This window comes from Dermacentor silvarum, chromosome 4 (assembly GCF_013339745.2).
Source record: "Dermacentor silvarum isolate Dsil-2018 chromosome 4, BIME_Dsil_1.4, whole genome shotgun sequence".
Lineage (NCBI taxonomy): Eukaryota > Metazoa > Arthropoda > Arachnida > Ixodida > Ixodidae > Dermacentor > Dermacentor silvarum.
The window spans coordinates 141,174,275-141,195,742 of NC_051157.2; the positions used below are offsets into that span (position 1 = coordinate 141,174,275).

Genomic DNA, 21,468 nt, shown 5'->3' on the forward strand with positions numbered 1-21,468 from the left:
TTATGAGCGCTCACTAAAAAGTAGCATGCTGCTATCTGAGCTACTTGCGTATGTCACTGAGGCAACGACTGTTGAATCCGAAAATTGTCGCCCTTCTGCAGGGATCGCGTTAGATTTGGATATACGAATTTCGCGAGGCCAGCCATGTTGAAAGGATATTTCACCTTGCCATCTCTGATGTCGGCCGCAAGAGATGTAGCGGAACGCCGCAGCAGCTCGTCAGTGACCGCTGGCAGTGGTACAGGCTTTCTCCAGGAGAACCACAGTGCAAACACCAGCCTGGCCACAATGCACCATAAGTATACGCCCAACTCCACTACCAACTCACGACAGCTTTCCAGGATGGAAGCCATGGCCCGAGAAACGCTGTGTCCGAGAGACACCAGCGTATGGAAGTGTAATGCTTATCGCGGCGCATACGCATTGAAGAGGCTTCGCGCTATCTCGCTTCATACAGGTGCGGCAGTGTAGGCTTTCGTATCAGCTGCTCTCGAAATAGAAATAGAAATAGCGGGCGTTCACGACCACACAGTGGTTGCCGGACTACTGCAGGGATTTATCTGGTCTATCGGGAAGGGTGGGGTGTTTCTGTTTCGGGGGGCGTTTCAGCGATGCAAATGTACCCGTGGCTAGCCACGGCCAGTTTATCACAACGAACCTGTCCGTTTCTACCGAGAGGCCGTATATGCTAGCTTCATGTGACACCTGCAGCGCGCTTTTATGTCGTGAAAAGAAGCTGCGCACACGTGAAATGATGTGTCGTAGAAAACACTGTTGTTTAAACAAATTTTTAAAAACGCTTGCTGGACGGCGGTTATTGCATTTTTCGTAAATGGTGTGGGAACGACACCCGTCGTGATTGCTGAGTGGCTACGGTGCTGGGCTCCTAAGCACGAGGTCGCGAGATCGCGGCCACGGCGGCCGCATTCCGATGGGGGCGAAATGCGAGAACACCCGTGTACTTAGATGTCATCATCATTAGCCTGTATTTATGTCCACTGCAGGACAAAGGTCTCTCCCTGCCATCTCCAATTACCCTGTCTTGCGCTAGCAGATTCAGACTTGCGCATGCAAATTTCCTACCTTCATCACCCCACCTAGTTTTCTACCGTCCTCGACAGCGCTTCCCTTCTCTTGTTATCCATTCTGTAACTAATGGTCCATCTGTTATCCAACCTACGCATTACATGGCCTGCCAAGCTCAATTTCTTTATCTTAATGTCAGCTAGAATACTGGCTAGCCCCACTTGCTCTCTGATCCACACCGCTCTCTTCGTGTCTCTTAACGTTAGGTCTAACATTTTTCGTTCCATCGCTCTTTATGCGGTTCTTAACTTGTTCTCGAGCTTCTTTGTTAACCTCCAAATTTCTGGCCCAGATGTTGTCACCGGTATAATGCAATGATGGCACACTTTTCTTTTCAACGCCTGTTGTAAGCTCCCAGTCAGGACATGGCAATGTCTACCGTATGCACTCCAACCCAATTTTATTCTTCTGTATATATATTTCCATCTCATGATCAGGGTCCCCTGTGAGTAACTGACCTACATAAACGTACATACAGACTACGTACTACATACAGACTCAAGAGGCTGACTAGCGATCCTGAATTCTTGTTATCTTCCCAGGCTATTGAAAATTAACTTTGTCTTCTGCATATTAATCTTTAATCCCACTCTTACACTTTCTCGGTTAAGGTCCTCGATCATTTGTTGTAATTCGTCCCCATTGTTGCAAAATAGGACAATGTCATCTGCAAACCGAAGGTTACCGAGACATTCGCCGTTGATCCCCACTCGTAAGCGTTCCCAGTCTAAGAGCTTGAATACATCTTCTAAGCATATAATGAATAGCATTGGAGAGATTGTGTCTCCTTGCCTGACCCCTGTCTTGATAGGTAACTTTCTACTTTTCTTGTGGAGAACCAAGGTAGCTGTGGAATCTTTGTAGATATTTGCCAAGATATTCACCTATGTCTCCTGTACTCCTTGATTGCGCAATGCCTCGATAACTCCTGGTATCTCTACTGAATCAAATGCCTTTTGATAATCGATGAAATCTATATAGAGAGGTTGATTGTACTCCGCAGATTTCTCGATTTCCTGATTGATGACATGGACATGATCCATCGTATAGAATAACGCATCCTGAAGCCAGCCTGTTCACTTGGTTGACTGAAGTGAAGTGTTGCCCTGATTCTATTGGAAATTATCCTGGTGAATATTTTATACAATACTGAAAGCAAGCTAATAGGTCTATAATTCTTCAATTCTTTAACGACTCCCTTTTTAGGGATTAGTATAATGTTGGCATTCTTCCTGTTCTCTGGTACACTTGAAGTCGTGAGGCACTGCGTATAAAGGGCTGCAAGCTTTTCAAGCATGATATCTCCTCCGTGTTTGATTAAATCGACTGTCATTCCATCTTCTCCAGCAGCTTTTCCCCTAGTCATGTCTTGAAAGGCCCTTCTAACTTCATCGCTAGTTATTTAGTTATTGAAGGATCATCTGTATCCTGTTCATCACTAATTGTAAAGTACACATACGAGCTTTCTTCATATAGGCCTATCGCTAAAGCCAGCTGCGTCGGCAAAGTAATGGAACACATGGTGCTGACAAGATTGGAATGGCTCATTGAGAAAAATGCCACCTTGCGAGACTTTATGAACGGATTGTGCAGATGACAGTCATCTATGGAAGGTGTTATCGACCTCGTTTCATATGTTGAACAGGAAAAACCGTCGGCGATTAGTGGGTGCAATTTTTTGGTCATAAAAGGCGCTTACGATAACGTCCTTCACGAAACCATTCTTGATGCGCTTGAAGACCTTGGCATAGGTGGTCGACTCTACGCGTGGATCTTCAGCTACCTAGCGGACGTACTATTTTTGTGTCGACAGCTGACGGTGAAACAGCCATACACCAGGTTGGCGGTGGAGTTCCACAAGGTGCGGCCCTCAGCCCTATGCTGTTTAACATCACGCTAATTGGCCTTGGAGCTGAGCTCCCTGAGTATGTTAACATCAGTGCATACGCCGACGATTTATGCATATGTCATCTAGATCAACGTGTCCGAAAATACGTGCAACACAACGGGCCACAACAATAACATCAAAATACTTGCGCCATCAAAGCCTGCAACTTTCCACAGCAAAAATGTGCTGTAATGGCATTTACATAGAAATCAACGAGACGGTATCCGATATTCGTTGACGGAGCAGTGATCTCTGCTGTCACGCACCATAGATAGTTAGGGGTCATCATTGACCGCTGCCTATCTTGGTCGAAACATGTCAGTGCACTGCGTACCAAACCATTCAGTGTTATACACGTTCTTCGTGTCGTAGCTGGACTTAGGTGGACCCTTCTGAAAAAAGTCTTTTGCAGCTATATCAGGCGTTTTTGTGGGCTACCTACGATACAGTATGCCTGTGATTTCCAATATACGTATAACTTGTCTTCGCTCATTGGACCTTCAGGCCCAAGCTCTTCGAACATGCCTAGGTCTGCCACGGTGTACATCGACTCCCGGCACTATAGATGAATCACGGGCCTATCCAATTTTACTTTACATGTCTTATGAGCCACTTCGAGTTCACCTCCGAGTGCTGACTCGACACACACACCGTCCCTTGTCTTCAATTCAAGAAAACTGTCCAAGCTGCACCTACTCAAGATGTCTCAGTACTCACAGGCATATCATACCCTCAGACTTCACACCTACCGTCATCTCTGAAATGCCACCGTGAACACTGCATAGACCAAAAGTGCGCCTTCACATAATTGGGATTTCGAAGAAGTCGCGTATCCCATCCACTGGCCTTAAAGAACCATTTGACTGGGCTATACGACGGCTCTGTGCACATATACACAGACGGATCGGTTACTTCATGCGCCTGGACCACGGCCTTTGTGATCCCTCAACTGGGCACATATTGCCAATACAAATTAGACCACAAATCGTCCTCAACAGCTGCAGAGCTTGTCGCAATACGGTAAGCTGCCCATTTTGTCTCCTCCCTGACACCACGTACATGAACTATTCTTTCTGACGTAAGATGACAGCTGGAAGCTATCGATTCTCTCTCGAGGAGAGGCCAGTATTACATGGTAGCGTTAAGCATCCTACAAATATTTGATCTTGCTCAGAGGAACGGCCACTCAATTACCTTCCAATAGGTACCTGGTCGCTGCGGCTTGGCCGGCAACGGCTAGCTGATGCGGAAGCAAGAACCGCCATTCCTACAGCTGTCGAAGTAAAGGTTCCTTACTCCCGGAGCGATGTAAACCCTTAGTTGACCACGCTCATGCGAGATTGAGCAGCACAATACTGGGCTAAACCAGACCATCGGTACAGGTGCCTGCGGGAAATAGACTGTGACAGGACTTTTCGCCTCCCAGCTAAAGTCAAGCGATGCCAACAAGCATGCTTCACGGGATTCGCCTGGGCGTCGCCTTCAGTCGACGCTAGTACTCATCTAGCACTCATCTTATTGGCCGTACGGACAGCCAGAACAGTGAACGCTGCCAAGTGTCGGAGACTCTCCAACATCTGTTTTGCGACTGCCCTCTCTACGCATCACAGCATAAGGTGCTGGCTGCGACGCTAGCAGGCATTGGCGGGCGAACATTGTCCGAAAATAATATTTTGTCCGCAATGTGTGACCGTACAATAGCACCAATAGCTACAAGGGCTGCTCGGGATTACCTGGAGATCACCGGATTAGACGCAAGACTAAGGAAACCAATGTGTTAGTGTACATATTCACCCCTTCTTCCTATCCTCATCATCATCTTTCATCACTCTTTTTTGTCCCCTTTCCTTTTCCCCTGTGCAGAGTAGCAGGCCAGAGCATGCTCCCTCAGGCCGACCTCTCTGCCTTTCTAATAAATTATCTCTCTACTTCGAATGAAAGTAGATTGGCTGCTCTGGGCACTGTACAGGTCCTTATAGAATTCTTCCGCTGTTTTTACTGTGTCATCAATTTATGTGCACGTTAGAGAAACCCAGGGAGTCGAAGTTATTCCGAAAACCTCCACTACGGCGTGCCTCATATTGCCACATGCTATATCGTCGCCGCGGGTATGTGCCCGGCCATGGAAACGACGCTGAAGTGGCGCGCGGGTAGAAAAACAGAGACGACAACGACGTTGCGTTTGCTGCTCATATAAAGTGCTTGTATACGTGCTGTACGCCTGCTTCCACGTCTCCTGCGAGGTCGTGACAATATCAGATCGTCGTTTTGGCACGTAAAACCCTGTAATTAAACTTTTTTGTAGGAACGCCGACATGAGTAGCGGCATCAGAGCCAACTGTGAACGAAGAAGACGACGGACGCACGAACAGTGGCGGGAGGGACGCACGAGTTGCCGCTGGGAGCCCTGGGGCGTGGCCGGCGCAGACTAGAGCCTACTGGCGTGGACTGCAGGATCCAACCGTTTCCCACAATGCATAAAAATTCGCGAGTGGCTTGTGGTTCTCAACTCCGCTTTCAACTCAGAACTGAGAAGTATGTGTTTTGTTTTTCAGCGACATTTTCTACTGATTAACCCTTTGGGTCCCAGCGATTCCACTCGCATGCAAAAATGTAACGGTTAAATTTTCCACGACAAAACTGCTCCAGTTAGAAAGATTAGGCTTTTTTGTATCTGCTGACAAGTGCATGTGCGCTTCAGTCATATTCTGATATATTTGTGACGCCGACAACTCTCCCTCCTTTCCTACGCTCCCCCCCCCCCTTCTCTCATCTAGGAATCCTCTACTCTACGGAGCGGCGCCCGCGTCCCACACCCCTACAGCGCATGCGCGTCCCCTCCCCCTCTCTCTCCTATCATTCGCTCCCCCTTTATCTCCATTAGGAATCCTCTATTCTACGGTGCGGCGCAAACGACAGGTGGTGCGACAGCTGCATATTCTGCTGGGGGCGCCACGGTAGTTTCGCGGTATGAAAATGACGGAGCGTGCGTGCCTCATTCTCTCTCCTCCAGCAGACAAGGACACAACGGAGAGCACTCGGCCGTTAGACTCTACTTTGACAACGACAACATCGTCATCATGACAATGTATCTCGCACCCCTCATCTCCAGAAGGAGCGTCGAACGTTACCTCGAAAAGGCCATGGTACAGTACACAAAGACATACAGCCACGCGCCCTTCGTACTTGTGGGTGATTTTAACGTGGACATAACGACGAACGATTGGCACGTCCTGCACATGCTAGACGTGTACTCGTTGCGATGCATTTCCTACGATCACAAACAACCGCTCACCAATAGGGGAACGTGCATAGACCTGATCTTCGCAAACTTCAGAATGAAAACTTTGGAACAGCAACCCTTGACGCTACACTTCACCGACCACAAGGCCGTCGTCTTCAAAGCGCCGCGTGCACCGACGCTAGGAATGGCATACGGTCTCTAAATAAATAAACAGGCAACCACCACGTTCTCTCTCTTCTCTTATACATTCTCATTCGTCCTCTCAATAAAATTACACCATCTCCCGCTCAAGCTAACCATCTCACCGCTGCTTCGCATACACACATGGTTCCCCTTAGCGGGAGATGGAGTAATTTTTTAGACACCAGTTGTAGTTCTTGAATTCTTGGTAGCGCAATGGCAGCTCACAGAAGCCACACAGTACAATGGCTGTAAAAACAAACACATACAGAAGATAGGTACATATAGCGGGCAAGTGCATAAATGAAATGAAACCGTCACCACATTATCAATCCGCTACTTGCGCACGAGTTGCACGCATTTTCAATATGGATACAGCAGTTCCTTCCAAAAAAGGTTGCAATTTATTGTGTCCCCAGCGATCTGGAGGCCGCCTCGTTTTGATGCCGAGCTATGCCTGAATGGTCTCCAGCAGAACGTAGGGACACGGACAGAAAGGGGTGACGACACACGTTGGTAGGAACACAGAAGGGCTCAGAGAACTAGAAAGGAACTGGCGCATACCCACTGCGCATATTGGCCAAGATTCGAATGGTGATAGGGTTGAAGTTTAGTCAGTACTGAAAAACAAGTTTTCTGGAATAAACGAATAAAACATACCATGAGAAGCATTTATCAAGAAAACCACTTTGAAACGACTAAAGATTAATCCGCGGCTGAGCAAGCATCCCTGTGACTGTGTATAAGTGAGGAGGCACTGGGAGAAAAAGTCCGGGATCAAAAAAATTGTCACTTTCGCCCGAATGGCAATGCTATTGCTAGGGTTTAGCATTGGGCCACTCCTAACAGTTTCCGACTAACACGCACGCGACGTAAGCTGGTGCGCCAATATTTCTGCCACCCTTGAAAGCAGCCGCCGTGGTTACTTAGTGGCTATGGTGTTGGGCTGCTAAGCAAGAGGTCACGGGATCAAATCCCGGCCACTGCGGCCGCACTTCGATGGGGGCGAAATGCGAAAACACCCCTGTACTTAGATTCATGTGCACGTTAAATAACCCGAGGTGTTCTAAATTATTTCGGAGTCCCTCACTACGGCGTGCCCCATAATCAGATCGCGGTTTTGGCACGTAAAACCCCATAATTTTTTACCCTTAAATGCTTTAAAGGGCAACTCCGGCGATTTTTTGACCATGACGAGCTAATAAAATATTTAGGTTCCCGAGACCCTCCTGTGACGCACCTGATAGGAGAATTGTTCCGCAAATTCGAAAATAATTTTAAATAAACAAAAAAGCGCAAAAACGAAACCGAAACCTGAGCAAGCAGCCGAGCGAACCTCTGCGTGTGATGTCACGAATGTATCCCCGGCGGGGAAGGCGCACAACGCATGCCGGTCTCGCCCGCGGAGTGAACGAGTTGCCAAAGAGCAGACGCTCAGCTTATTCGTGACCGCGCCGGACCTTCGGATGACAATGCATGTAAGCTGCACCACCTATTCGGATCTGTTAAACAGTGACAGTTATGATTCAGAAGAATTCAATAGCCACGAATCGCCGTCCTCCACCACTACAGCCAGCACCCATGCGCAACATATCGCGCTGCGCATGAAGACCAAGGGTAGCCCTAACCACTGATATACGTGCTGCTTGCTATTTTAGGTGTTTTACCGCTCTCAGGGAACCGCTTCGCATGCTCACTGTAAGATGTGGAGCACGACTTTCCGCATTTGTATCCCACAAGAACGCCGCTGACAGTCCAAAGCACCGACCGGTGCATTTGTTTACATCGGCAGGTACAGCGACCACTCGTACGTCGTTCGCTTGAGATAGCCGCTCATCGGTGACATCAATTAATGTCAGAACATATCAAAACACGTAGATTTTGTGCATGTAAGCACCGTTACATCACTTTGGGTCGCGCTGATACGTGCGACCACTCACCTTCGGAAACAGCGAGCGGGAGACCGTAGTAAGGAAGCGTTGTGCAGCCTGCTTATCATTCTTTGTATTCTCTTCATGCACACAATTAGTGTTCCGTAAAGTAGACATAGATTGGAACATTGCGCGTATGATCGTTCATTTAGAGAATGTATAGTTTTCTCGCGGAAACGCCGATGTCATGACGTATGACATCGTTGGCAGCTGAACGAGACGGTTGTTTACGCATGCTGTATCGAAGGGGCCTCCGCTTGCTGCCCATTTGGGATACGAGGCAAACAGTGCACCTCGTAAGCTAAATAATGAGTCAGCATAACAATGGGTAATAATACACCCATGGATTTGCGTAGTCACATTTCATTTAGGGAAGCGCCGGTGAGTGCGACTGGCCGCATTCGAATAAGACGATTTTACGGAGCGCGCGGCGATACTCTCGAACCAGGAGCGCTGCGCGCGATTTCCTGTTTCCGTTTCCGCTTACCCAGAGTGGCCACCTTGCAGTGGGCTGTTAAATTTGCTCGACCGTGGTTGATACGTGCCTGTATCAATGGGTTTTCTTCTTTTTGTGTGCACTGGTTAACAGCAGAAATGCCTTTCACCGTGCCTACGTCGTCCGGTCAGCACTGTGTAGTGGTAGGTTGTGGCAACAACCAGCGAAAACGAAAGAATATCGCGGATAGCTTGTGCGAAAAGCACGGCTTGAAGAAGGAGCAATGTTGTTGCGACATATTTCTGCTACACCGCTTTCCCGCGAATGTCGACTTGTGTCGTCAGTGGACTTCGCTGATAAACAGGGAAGACTTTGCGCCAAACAGAAATTCACGTGTGTGTTCTGCGCATTTCGTGGATGGAAAACGCACGGAGCAAAACCCTCTACCGATGCTGAACTTGGGTTACGAGCGAAAGGTAAGAAAACACTTTGTTTTCCGCTACCTGTCTAGCTCTAAAGCGCCGAATTTCGTGTAAATAGTGCTGTAGACGTTGTAGTGGGCCTTTACAGCTGTAGTAGAAAAGCTACAAAGTCATGTACCGTAGCTCGTAGCTGTTTCTGCCCCCCTGGTTTCTGCATAACCTTAATAAGAGACATGTGCCGTCGTTTCGTGCTCGATATTCGGTGTGGTAGTGTTACTGCGGAAATATGACGCTTGAGCTCAGGTTTCGCGCTAGAGGACACGATATCGAACTGATAAGATCTCTATGTTTCCACCTTCGTTGCTTCGCTTCGCTCGTCTGCGGCGATTTACCAGCAGCTGCTGCTGAATCGAAGCCTCCGTTTGTGGCTGCCATAATAAACTTGCTGCGGTGGCCTAGCGGTTATGGCGTTTCGCTGCCAAGACCGAAGTCGTGGTGTCGATTCGCATCGGCGGCAGACACATTTCGATACTTTTCGATGGAGGCGAATTGCAGAAAACACTGGCGTACTTAGACTTGGGTAGTCTAAAGAACTTCGGGTGGTCAAAAATAATACGGTGGTCACTACTGCAGTGTGTTTCCTAATTTCATCATGGCTTTGGCACATAAAACCCCAGAATATTTAGCGGCTATAAAAAAGCTTCGTCATATTTCAGGTTATCTTTGGGCGCAGACGCCTGAACCGAGACGAAAACACGCCACCACCAATTAAGCGGAAGGCAAGTGTACAGATTGTTATGACATTGTGTGGCTCATAATGATTTATTTCCATTCCAGAGAAAAACGAACAAAGACACACAAGATGAAGCGCCAGAAGCGTCACGCCAGGTTCCTTCACAGAGTGTAAGGCTTTTCTTTGGTTTAAATTGTCTGATTCTGAACAAACCAGTCAACTCTGGGAAATAGCCGGTGTGTACCATCATAAGAACAATGTAGTAAACTGGTCACAACAAACATTTCAGTAGTATGTTACATACCACAATATGGGAAGATATTATTTGTTAAACGAACTGTTGTCTTTGAGAACACAAACTTAGCTAGTTGATAATCTTGCCTGCAAGTAACTTCACTTACTGGAAATGCCCCAAGTAGCTCTTCCGCGGGCTATGAAGTTTCTATAACTATGTAGGCTAGCTGAAGTTCTGTCAATGCAACATACGCTCTTGATGTGGTTCTTACAGGTCACTTCTGACGCACAAGCTTCCACGTTGACCTCGGTTTTAGACAGTTTGGAAGATGTGAGTAGGCATTCACCTGTCTTGACATACTATCACTGAGAATATATACTCACTTTTTGCGTGTCCTGCCCATACCAGGTGGAAGATACCATTCTAGACAGCCCTAGTGCGTGCCAGGAAACAGAAGTAAGTAGTCATGCAGACAGTCTAAGTTTACAGGCACACCAGACACCTTACAACCATGCCAATTTTTGTAGTGCTTCCCTCAACAGGAGACTTCTCTCACCGAACCTGTAGCGCTCACTCATGCTTTTGAAAGTGAAGCAGCTGTAAGTGCATGCAGCACTTTTGCACCACTTATTGACACACTGAATGGCGATTTGTTTAACAGGCTGAGTAGTGTAAGCGCTTTTCAATTCCTATTTACACATTATGAAAGAGTAAGCAGTCATGCGAAGTCTTCTGCCTTCTTATATTGTCATATTTAAAGGAAACTTAACTTCAACAGGTTGCAGCACACACCGAAACCACATCAGTCAGCAATGTTCTGGGGAATGAAGATGTAAGTGCTCACACAGTCTGTCTAGGCTTTTGAACATGGTGCCTGTTTAAGAAGTACACCCATTAATATGGTTTCTCCTTTCATAGGCTTACTGCAGTGAAAATATATTTGACAGCCCAGGCACAGTTTGTGAACCACATGTGAGTGGTCAGGGAAACCTAGGCTTTTTCATATGTTGCTTCAAGTGCAACTTAGCTGTCACTTTCTTCTACAGGTTTCCCTTTAAGAAACCAGATGTGAGTGTGCAAGCATGCTCCTCTCCACATGGTTATGTCTACTGCCTGTGTGATGCTGCAATGATGATTGCTGCTGTGCTTTGTTTACAGGCTGCCACTTATGGTGTAACTACGCCAGACAGCACTGTTGCAGAAAATGAAGTTTGTGCAAGCTTAACATCAGATCACGAAAGTGATGTAAGTAGGCACGCAGATTATTTGAGTTGCCAGATGGCGTGTTTAAGTTTCCGACAGAACTGTCATTTTGTTACAGATTTGTGCAAGCAGAACAGAGCACATCATGACTAGCGAAAGTACAAAGGTAAGATTTTATGATGTTAACATGCTCTAAATCATGACATGCCTTTTCACTTCCTTGCAGGTGATGAAAGATAGCTCCACACAGTAGGAATTGCCGCCAACTGACCATTCATACACAAGCACGAGACATCCCATGACCGTGAAAACTATTTCCTATCGAACACTGACCAGTGATGACATTCTTTTTTACACTGGCATTCCTGTCGCTGTATTTGACAAACTCGTGTTAGCACTGAAGACTCAGGACAAGACAGTCTGCAAGGTCTTGACCATCGAAGACCAGCTGCTATTGACCCTCATGAGGCTTAGACTTGGCCTCCTTTGTGGAGATCTAGCAAGACGATTCGAGGTCTCAGTCGCTTATATTTCTAGAACATCTTCGAGAGTGCTGGACGACCTGGTGAAGATCATGCAAGAAGTTGTTGTATGGCTGCCCCGCTCAAGGTTGCGGGCAAGCATGCCAGAGAGTTTCAGAAACAGTGAGTACAGTCGTACAACATGCATATTTGACTGCACTGAGGCACTAATGCAAAGGCCACGGAAACTGATGGCCAGATCCCAAAGTTACAGCCAATACAAGGGTGCAAACACAATGAAATTTCTTACCGTCATAGCACCAAATGGATTTATAATGTTCGTGTCAGATGTGTATGGAGGCAGGGCCTCAGACAAATACATTGTAAAGACATGTGGAGTGGAAGAATACCTCCTTCCAGGGGACGAGATAATGGCAGACCGCGGTTTCAAGCTTGACCCTCATCTTGAAGTTCAAGGGATTAAAATGAACAGGCCTGCATTCACAAAAGGTAGGTATCCACAATAGTGTTTGTGATGACCTCCATAAGTTTAAAGAGCTGCACAGTAATTACAAGCGTGTACATGATTGCCTTTTTGTTTTTGTTCTTTTCTTAGGAAAGGATTAGCTGCCTGAAAGTGAAGTCACCGAAACTAGGCGCATCGCTTCGCTGCGAATTCATGTTGAGCGGGCAATCAACCGAATCAAGACGTACAGAATTTTCAAACAAGTACTGCCCATCAAGTCAAGAAAGTATGCTAGCAAAATTGTCCTTGTTTGTGCGGGACTCTGCAACCTTAAAAGTCCACTCATCAATGAACTCGAGCGTAAATATCCCATATATATTGTAATTTTGGCCCTAAGCGCTCTGTGAGAAGTCAGTAGGTTAAACGACACTTCACTTCAGTGATGCTGTTTTTGTAACCTCACTGGTCTCGTACCTGTGAAGCTTATGAAGTGATATGAGGCCAAGGTGTAAAACAGGTGGTTGAATGGTGTTTATTCTTTCAATATACTTAGAGGGCTCTAATGAAGCAAACATTATGAATAAATAAAATTTTGCTTGCTACGTATGTGTTATTTGACAAATCTCAACATATGTCTTGCACACAGCCAGCTTCTTTTTATAACGTAGGTCCTCAAGGTGAGGCAGCAGGTGCAAAAAGTAGAATGCTTCGAGTCTCTTCATGTTCTGTTCAATGTACCGTGTGTCAACTGGCACATTTACGATTACATCACTTTCAGCTGACCACACATAAAAATAGCACATGCTTTTGCCGCAGCAAAACATACCAAACTGTACTTGGTCATAGTACCCATTTTTTCCGCCTGGGCAAAGCACATGTTCGCCATTCACAAGCTTAACGTCATACTTTCCCCCTTCAATTAACACCTTGCAATCAGAAACTGTGGGACACTTGATCTCAAGTAGGGCATTATCAGCACAGATGCCATCAGGGCTTGCAGACAGCCAAGGATGTGTACTACTCACTACCATCCCCGACTGTGCTACAGCCAGACCAGTTTTCCTCATGAATGCCACTCTTGCAACGGCTTCGTACTTCAGCCCGTGCTTTGTGGCAGCATTGCCAGTAAAGCTTGGATTTGAAAGTGCAGAAACAGCTTTCGAGGGGTCAGTGCTTTCCTTTTTAGGAACCCGCTTCACATTTGATGCAGTTATGCGAAGGCGCCTGGCCATGTGCCATAGTGGGCACCCCTGTTCCCTAGTGGAAAACTCAAGCAAAGCCCGTCCTTCATCCGAAAGCACAATAAATTTTTGATAAAATAATTTGCAAGGGCCACAGCTTTCTGGAAGTTCCAATGGGTCTGTATGTGAGTGGCGAGGCTGGCTTGGCAGATCAGCAGCAGATGGGTCCCAAGCTGCTGCATTCATAGTGCTATGAAGCAAAGTACCTGCATGACATAAAACAATTGCAACTAATTTGCACTGCATTCTGCCAGCTAACACCACTTGTATTTATAATTAAATACAATAACCAAACATCATGTCTATTGTATTTGAAAGCCACCAAAATCTACCATCACAATCTACATTATTGTTAAGCTAAATAAATGGCAATGCGAGTCATTTCCATGAAAACATACTAATGAGCTTTAACAAACAATCGCCACTATAATTTTAAGGCATTTAATTTAACACAAATTCACTCGTTTCACCTGTCGAAAGAAATGTGCCCTCACCTGGAATGTTGAAGAGATCTGAGAATGGTTTGCTCCTGATGTAGTTTATCAGCTCTTCATCATTTCCGAAGTGATGAAACTTTCTTGAGGGTTTTGGTGCTTTATTTTCGGATTCCACAGTTTGTTTTTGGAGCTTAAAGTCCATATCTTCAAGCAGGACAGGTTCCACATTCCTCTTTGTTCCCCTGTTCCACTGAGCTGCTTGGTCAGTACATGATGTGCCGGTCATTCCTGACGTGACAGCCATATCGACTTTCCACAGTAGTGCACCAACATGGCTGCAAACCCTTGCTTTCCCAGCCATACATGAGCATCCAGCAGTGATTACCTGGCCGGTGTGCCTGACACAAGCCCATGCTGTCCAAGGCTTTTGATTTATGGCCTGCGAGGGTCGAACATCCGCCTTGAGGTACACAACGTCTTTGTTAACATTGTGACAAAGCACCTGGCCAACCCAGCCACTCTGCACAAAATTGTAGGAGTCTAGGCTTTTGTATGCCTCTGCTTCCTTGAGGTCACATGCCTTGCTCCTTATGAGGTAGCACACAATGTGGGCACTGGACACACTTGGCCATGCCTTCACGTCGTCCACCCAGATGTTGACGCACATTGGGTGCATGTAGGTCACGCCATCTGAAAAATAGGTGACATCAAGCAGTGAGTGTATATGTAGGTTAAAACAAGCATGCTGTAAGGACTGCCTAATTGAGCCTCCTTGGGCACAATATATATATATATATATATATATATATACTGCCACACCAAATACGACGATTAAACATTAAATTCTGGGGTTTTACGTGCCGAAACCACAATTTGATTATGAGGCATGCCGTAGAGAGGGCCTCCGGATTAATTTTGACGACCGGGTTCATTAACGTGCACCCAATGCACAGTACACGGGCGTCTTAGCATTTCACCCCCATCAAAATGCGGCCGCGATTCGATCTCGCGCCCTCAAGCTTAGTAGCGCAACGCCACCACGGCAGGTTATCAAATACAATGGGAACACGCGATGGGAGAACAGAGATCATCGATCTCCCATGCGTTAAACTGTGAGATGCAACTGGACGCGATAAACATGCCCGTGGCTCAGACTGCAACATCCCTACATTCCATTTGCTAAAAACATTAACTGCTGTCCGTAGTAAGGGACTCCAGATTATTTTGACCAGCTGGGCTTCTACACACAACGCACGGCACACGAGCGTTTTTGCATTCTGCCCCCATCGGAATGTGGACGCCGCGGCCGGCATTGAACCCTCCACCTCACGCCCAACAGTGCAACGTCATAGCTACTGGGCTGCCGCGGAGTGTTCCTTTTCATGAGACGGCACATATTGCATCGTTCCCACATCGTTTCCATTTATTACGCGAGATAGGGCTTCGTAGCACGCCAGCGATGCGGGCTGTTTATTAGCACGGCTAGACGGCTTTCCGCGATCGCGGATCAGTAGAAACTGAGCCGTTCCGCATGTCTGACCAGAAAGCACTCGCAACAGCGAGAAAAGATTTCGGCAGGACACCGCCGCAAAGCCATCCTACGCAGCTTGGTCGCAGACCAGCCATGCGATAAGATGTTGCCGATAAAAGGACAGCGAGCGAACGGGAAGACGCGGTGTCCGCGCCGCCACAAACGTGCGACGCTGCTACGAACACTCCGTGCACTGTACAACTAATAGATGATCCTGTACGTAATTGCTCGCTGAGCGATCACAGATTCTCCAAACGATGCAACACAGCATGCATTGTTTATTCTACGCTAAATTTGCGAGCAAAACATTGCGAGTTGAGCGCAGACACTTACCGATGTCGATCGTATCCCCAGCCGACAATGTGCGGGGCCCGCTGGCTCCTGGCTGCGTGCTGCTGTTCGTTCTAGCCACTGTGGCCATTTCCTACCATCGATGAAGATTTGGCCAGCAGAAAGATGCGTCTGCAATATGCTAACAACAATTCCGCACGAGTTCACAGACACAATCGTCGAAACACCTCGTACGAACACGTTGCCGAAAGGCGCTGCCGACGCACTTAACAGCCCAGCTTAGCGCGGCATTGGCGTTTCTGGCGAGAGCCGCTAGGCGGCGCTAGTAATGTGAGTATGGTGGCGCCCAGCTGCCTTACGTAAAATAGTCTTATGTTGATTGCGCGTCGTGTTGTCGCTTTTAGCTTTTTGCATGTCCACTGTACGAAATGAAGAATGGTTTATTTCAAATACGTATGGTCAAAACTGAACTACAGAAGCAGCTTTCCTCATCCTAATAGCTTAATTAGCTTCATATCAGTGGGTCTGGTCCGCCAGCAGCAGACGCACGAACTTGGCCACTGTGATAGGCTTAACCTCGGCTGAACGCGATCGGCATCGCGTTCAGCCGGCATCGCATCGCGTCGGCATCGCGTTTTTTTAGCAAACTAGGTATTAGGTATCTGCTTTTGCGACAGCAGACAGGTTTGAACAGTGCAGGCAGGCAACAATCACACAGTGGCTTAAGGGTCCATAGAGCAGGGTTTCTCATTATGTAAATCCAACAAACGTGTCGTTTTGAAGCTGCTTTCTAGTTTTGAGGCTGCTTCATCTTTCATTTTCCGTCGTAGATATTTGCATAAGCTAGGAATTGTATGTTTGGAGTTTTCTTGATATGGCTTCTGTTAAAACGAACTTCTCATTAAACGAACGATTTTCACGGTTCCTTCGAGTGCTGCCGACGGTTAGGGTGTTGTACCCAAGTTGTTTTTTGCCCTGTGTGGACGCGCTGAGATGACGCTCGTCTTCAGAATCCGAATATCCGGAGAGAAATATAAGAATATAGCATTTCACTGTCCTTCTTCGCTTAAACGTTTATTTATAATTCGTAAGAGTTGAAAGTTTTCTTATGTATGGTACCCATTTTTCGAGGTGCAACTACAGGCTTTGGCCGTAGCTAGACGAAGACGATGACGTGTTATTGAAATCCCATTCTCCAGTTGTGGGTAGGTGCCACGCCTTTGCAGTCCTGATCATCATCATCATCATTGTCAGTCTATTTGGCGCTTGGTATGGCGTTTTCATCATTATTTTGCCAGCTCCCTCCTGTGGATAGAATATTCAACCAAACTTAATGTAGACTTAATGTAAACGCAACAATTGTTTTTTTACAGATAAAGAGCAATTGCTCTTTGGAGAGAGAAAGAGAGAATAAACTTTATACAAAGGAGTCGAGCTCGTCAACAGCAGAGAAATTATTAAAAGGATTCCCAGTAAAAATATGCCTTCCACGTGGTCGGAGTGGATCTTGGCAGGGGCATTTGTCTGGTAGAAGTAACAGTTTGTGTCGCTAGATTGACGTCCTGTCAGGATGGCCGAGCGGTCCAAGGCGCTGCGTTCAGGTCGCAGTCCGGTCTTCCGGGCGTGGGTTCGAATCCCACTTCTGACATAAATTCGTTTTTGCTTTTTTTATTATTATTATGTGTACTTGTGCCGTTTTATTTAGAGCTTTAACTGTGGGGCTTTTCGTGCAAATACCGCGATCTGATCATGAGACATGCCGTAGCAGGGGGACCAGGGATTCATTTTGACCACCCAGGTTATAATATGCTCCTACATACAAGTGCTCAAGCATTTTCTGCATTTCACCCCCATCGATATACAAGCTGCGACGGCCTGCATATCGAAGGGGGGAATTGCAAAAATGCTCGAGCCCTTATATGTATATGTGGCAACGCAGCGACAAATATAGCCTCAAGTTTAGCGCAGAGAAATCGGCAATTATGACCGTCAATGAAGATACGAGTAATAACTTGGTGTCAATTCAACAGCAAGTCATACCTATAGTCGAGCAATGTATATAAATACTTCGGTGTATACATAAATATACACAAAGGAAGGAACTACTTACTCAAGCACCCACCAATATAACGTGAAAATAAAGGGAAAGCGTAATGCAGCACTAATGAAACATAGATTACTTTGGGGCCACAATAAGTATGAGGTGCACGGTGCGTGGAATCTGGAAAGGAGTAATGATGCCAGTGCTCACGTTTGTAAATGCGATTCTGTGCTTCAAATCGGATGTCTTGTCGAGGTTGGAAGCTAGCCAAAGATTGGTAGGCCAGTTGGCTTTGGGAGCCCACGGTAAAAGCACAAATGGGTCAGTGCAGGGTGCCATGGGTAGGGCCTCTTTTGAAGTCAGAAAAGCGGAGAGCAAAATTAGTTTTGAATAAAGACTCAGGAACATGGGTCAAAATAAATGGGCGCCTGAAGTGTACAAGTATCTGTACCTGAAAAGTGTGGACACAGAATGGAGAAAGAGGACAAGAAAGGTTGGCAAGAAAGTACAGGGTTATTGAAATAGTAAATAGGCAACCAGGAGTCATATGAAAGGAAGTGAGAGAAATAGAGACCGTGAATTGGATGCAAAGAATGGAAACAAAAAGGACAATGGAGATTTACAAGAATGAGAAGACTGAAATTAGAAAGGAAAATCCGTACGATAACACAAGGGGCAGTGTCTTGCGATTTGAAGCTCAAGCTGGTTGCCTAAGAACATAAACATACCGGAGCAAATATTCGCAACAAGATGCGGCGTGTGTATGCTGCAGCAAAAATCCGCAAACACTCCGCACAGCCTAACTGAATGCGAAGGGACTCGCGCAGTGAGACCAGGTGGTAACGTCCACCTTCCAGAAGCTCGGTGTTAAACTGTACGGAGGCATCAACGGGTCAGCCGTCGAGATAAGACGTTTAGATAAGTTTAGATAAGGTACGTTTAGAGCAGTGGTGGAAAAGAAGCAGGGAAGAAATTGATACGACCAGATCTGTTAGAGACAGGTAGCAATACAAGGGAGATATACAAGTTTAGAAGCAAATAAAGAAAGATGATGTACATGTATACAAAATGCTAGAATGAAAAACATGTTCAGTTTATCTGACTAAATCAAGCAGGCTAGGTGACTATTTACCACCGCGCTGTTTCAAAGGGGATGCCACTGAATAACCATCAACATCCCCTTCACCCTGTCGCCGATGACGTCATTTCTAAGGCGTGCGTCAAGCGCGTCCACCGATACCATATATGGAAACAATGCCCTGGCGTGGCCTTCGGACCCACTGCGCCTGCACGGCTTCGCCTGCGCCCCAGCCGCTAGAGATTGCGCTCCGCTTATACCACGCGTTGCCGCGTTCCCGCTTTCTTCGTAGAGAAAGAAATTCAACAAGAGCGGGCTAGGGAGCCCACATGCAAGCGCTGGCATGTATAGGCTCCCTAGAGCGGTCACTCGGCGAAAGCTGGCAATAGGAAATGCGTTACGCTCGTATTCAGATCAGCCGAAAGCTGACGCGAGCATAAAAAAATGTGAAATGAAGTTAACAGACGACGTTTTATTAAAGCGAAGCTCTATATGTCTAGGCGAAATCGTATATGGCTAGGCGAAATCGCCTGTCCACAGAAAACTATCATCATCAGCATTGGCTCGAGCGTCGTCTTCTTCCGCAGCTGGCTCGTTGACTCGAGCTCGTTCCACTGCTCCAGCATTAATCGTCGTCGTCTGCTTCCACAGCTGGTTGCGTTTCCGTTAATCATTCTGGCGTAGAATTTCATTTCTCATCTGTCGCCGTAAAGGGGAGGCCGCGTTTACGGGAGTATGAGTCATTGCTTAAGGGGGTATGAGCCATTCATTGTCTTACTTAACGGACAGATTTAAGTTTGAAGCAATTTAATTTCGAAGACTCGAAAGCGGCAATGGCGGGCGAATGCTGCTAACCACGCCGCCGAGCAAACTCGAAACATCGAAAGCAAGCGACCACGGCGGACTGCGGGCATACCGTCAGTGACGTCGTTCTCTCCGTCACAGCCGAACATGTGTATAACCTCATAATTGAGAAATAATTTAATGAACCCTCGGGATTAACCCTGTGCATGATAAGCACCGGGGCTGCACGTTTCAGCTTCGCTGGTTAACTATCTTCACGGAGTGGAAGGGCCGACGATTTTTTATATTTAGTCCTGCGAAAATTCAAGAAATCTGTGTGTCTAAATTAACTTATACCTTGCGACGTATTTCGCTTGCATTACTTACTTTCCTTGCGTTACCAGACACGCAACCGAAGCGAGTGAGGCCGACTGTGCAGGTAAGCGTTCGTCTGTTCGGCAAACCTCCTGTCTGGTGTTTTTCTTTCTTTTTCTTTCCTTTTTTTCTTGGAGAAGGGGGGGGGGGGGGGTGTAGCCTGGTTTCTCGGGCTCTCGGCGTACTCTTGCTTTCCTTCTGCACTTCGACACCGCACCACTGCGCTATCGGACTACGGCAGGGAGAGAAATTTTGTTTGACTGTGTGCGCTGCATGTTAAACAATTTAGCCTTGCGGCACGGCACCGAGCGGTGTGACGCAATTAGCGAAAAACACTTACTTTTGCGTGCGTTCAATCGTACTGCGACATGTTTGCGACGCTTTCTATGGGCCCCAATACTATTGCAATTTATTTCGGAACATTTTTGGGCATGCTTTCCGCACCTGGCGTTGTGACGCAGTTAGCGAAAAACAGCTGGGCCGTGGTGACGCATTTAATTTTGCGTGTAGTGAGACAAGTTTATGGCGCTTTCTCTCACCCCCAAATATTATTCTAACTAGAGCAGCAACAATAAATCGGTTTTGCGGGAACACCGGCTATCCGGTTATTCGATTCACCGGTTATTCGAGTTCGAAAACCGGATAACCGGAGTGATCGGTAATTCGGTTGGTTATTCGGTTAATAATATCCGGATATTCGGATAGCCGTATTCTTGTGCAGGAACTACCTCTCTTTCGCTCTTGTATTCTTATATTAACGCGGCGCTAAGGGCCCCGTGTCGTAGAAAATCTGTTCTGGGCATCCGCCGCCGGCGGCGTTGTCCGTCAGCAACAGATCATGCCGAACCACAACCACGCATGCCCTCCGCGTGGCGCATAGGCGTTACTGAACTAATTGAACTTCACAAAGTAAAATTCGCCAGAAAATTGGTCAAGGCCGACTTACACACAACATACAGACACGATAGCGTCGGATTGTAATTTGAATATAGGTGAGATTAATTTGATTATACGAGAAATTATACTTCTGTTACGCGGAAACCGAAACCCATTTTCCTTGCTTACGGGGGTATGAACCAGTGATGAGTAATTGCTTTTAGCCGCTGCCTTACGGTGGCATGAGCTCAGCCCTGCACGGCCGCCTGTAGCGTTCCACTCTTAAAGACGAACCTTAAAGCGTCCTCCAAGTTTTTTGTAGTTATTTTTGCAACCGACATCTGCTCTGGTTAAGTTAGAGATGCGCTTTCGGTCTGTCAACATTTAACTGCTAATAATCGGTCACACCTGTTGAGTGTATTTTCGACTCTTGCCCCGGACAATTAGTCTGAAGCCCGCTTTGTCTGGGTCCCCGGACATAGTGGAATCTTTTTTAAATGAATCAGCTGACTCGCTTGCATCGTCATCAC

General features: G+C 46.8%; 3 protein-coding genes, 1 long non-coding RNA gene and 1 other non-coding gene across 5 annotated transcripts in view; 3 read left to right on the top strand and 2 right to left on the bottom strand.

Moving 5' to 3' along the window:
* The window catches only part of LOC119450686 (fatty-acid amide hydrolase 2-A), a 38,193-nt gene extending 37,754 nt beyond the window's left edge, over nt 1-439 (bottom strand). Inside the window, exon 1 of the mRNA XM_037714199.2 lies at nt 165-439. Within this exon, the coding sequence (XP_037570127.1) occupies nt 165-353 (189 nt within the window). The 5' untranslated portion in view covers nt 354-439. The remainder of the gene's footprint in view (nt 1-164) is intronic.
* Nucleotides 440-8,790: 8,351 nt separating this feature from the next.
* On the top strand, nt 8,791-11,072 carry LOC119448318 (uncharacterized). Its single transcript, XR_007466507.1, has 5 exons — nt 8,791-9,241; nt 9,904-10,090; nt 10,429-10,485; nt 10,564-10,611; nt 10,934-11,072. It is a non-coding gene; the product is annotated as an uncharacterized LOC119448318 (long non-coding RNA).
* Nucleotides 11,073-11,656: 584 nt separating this feature from the next.
* Nucleotides 11,657-12,635, top strand: LOC125945027 (uncharacterized). Its single transcript, XM_049666577.1, has one exon. It carries the CDS (start codon nt 11,657-11,659, stop codon nt 12,344-12,346), a length of 690 nt encoding a protein of 229 aa, XP_049522534.1. The 3' UTR covers nt 12,347-12,635.
* LOC119448946 (uncharacterized) lies at nt 12,370-16,038 on the bottom strand. The gene is made up of 3 exons (XM_049666578.1): nt 15,828-16,038; nt 14,021-14,653; nt 12,370-12,377 (listed from the first exon to the last, which is right to left on the bottom strand). The coding sequence occupies exons 1-3, from the start codon at nt 15,913-15,915 to the stop codon at nt 12,370-12,372; spliced, it is 729 nt and encodes a 242-aa protein (XP_049522535.1). The 5' UTR covers nt 15,916-16,038.
* Nucleotides 16,039-17,349: 1,311 nt separating this feature from the next.
* Nucleotides 17,350-17,433, top strand: Trnal-cag (transfer RNA leucine (anticodon CAG)). The gene has a single exon. It is a non-coding gene; the product is annotated as a tRNA-Leu (tRNA).
* The last annotated feature ends 4,035 nt before the right edge of the window (nt 17,434-21,468 follow it).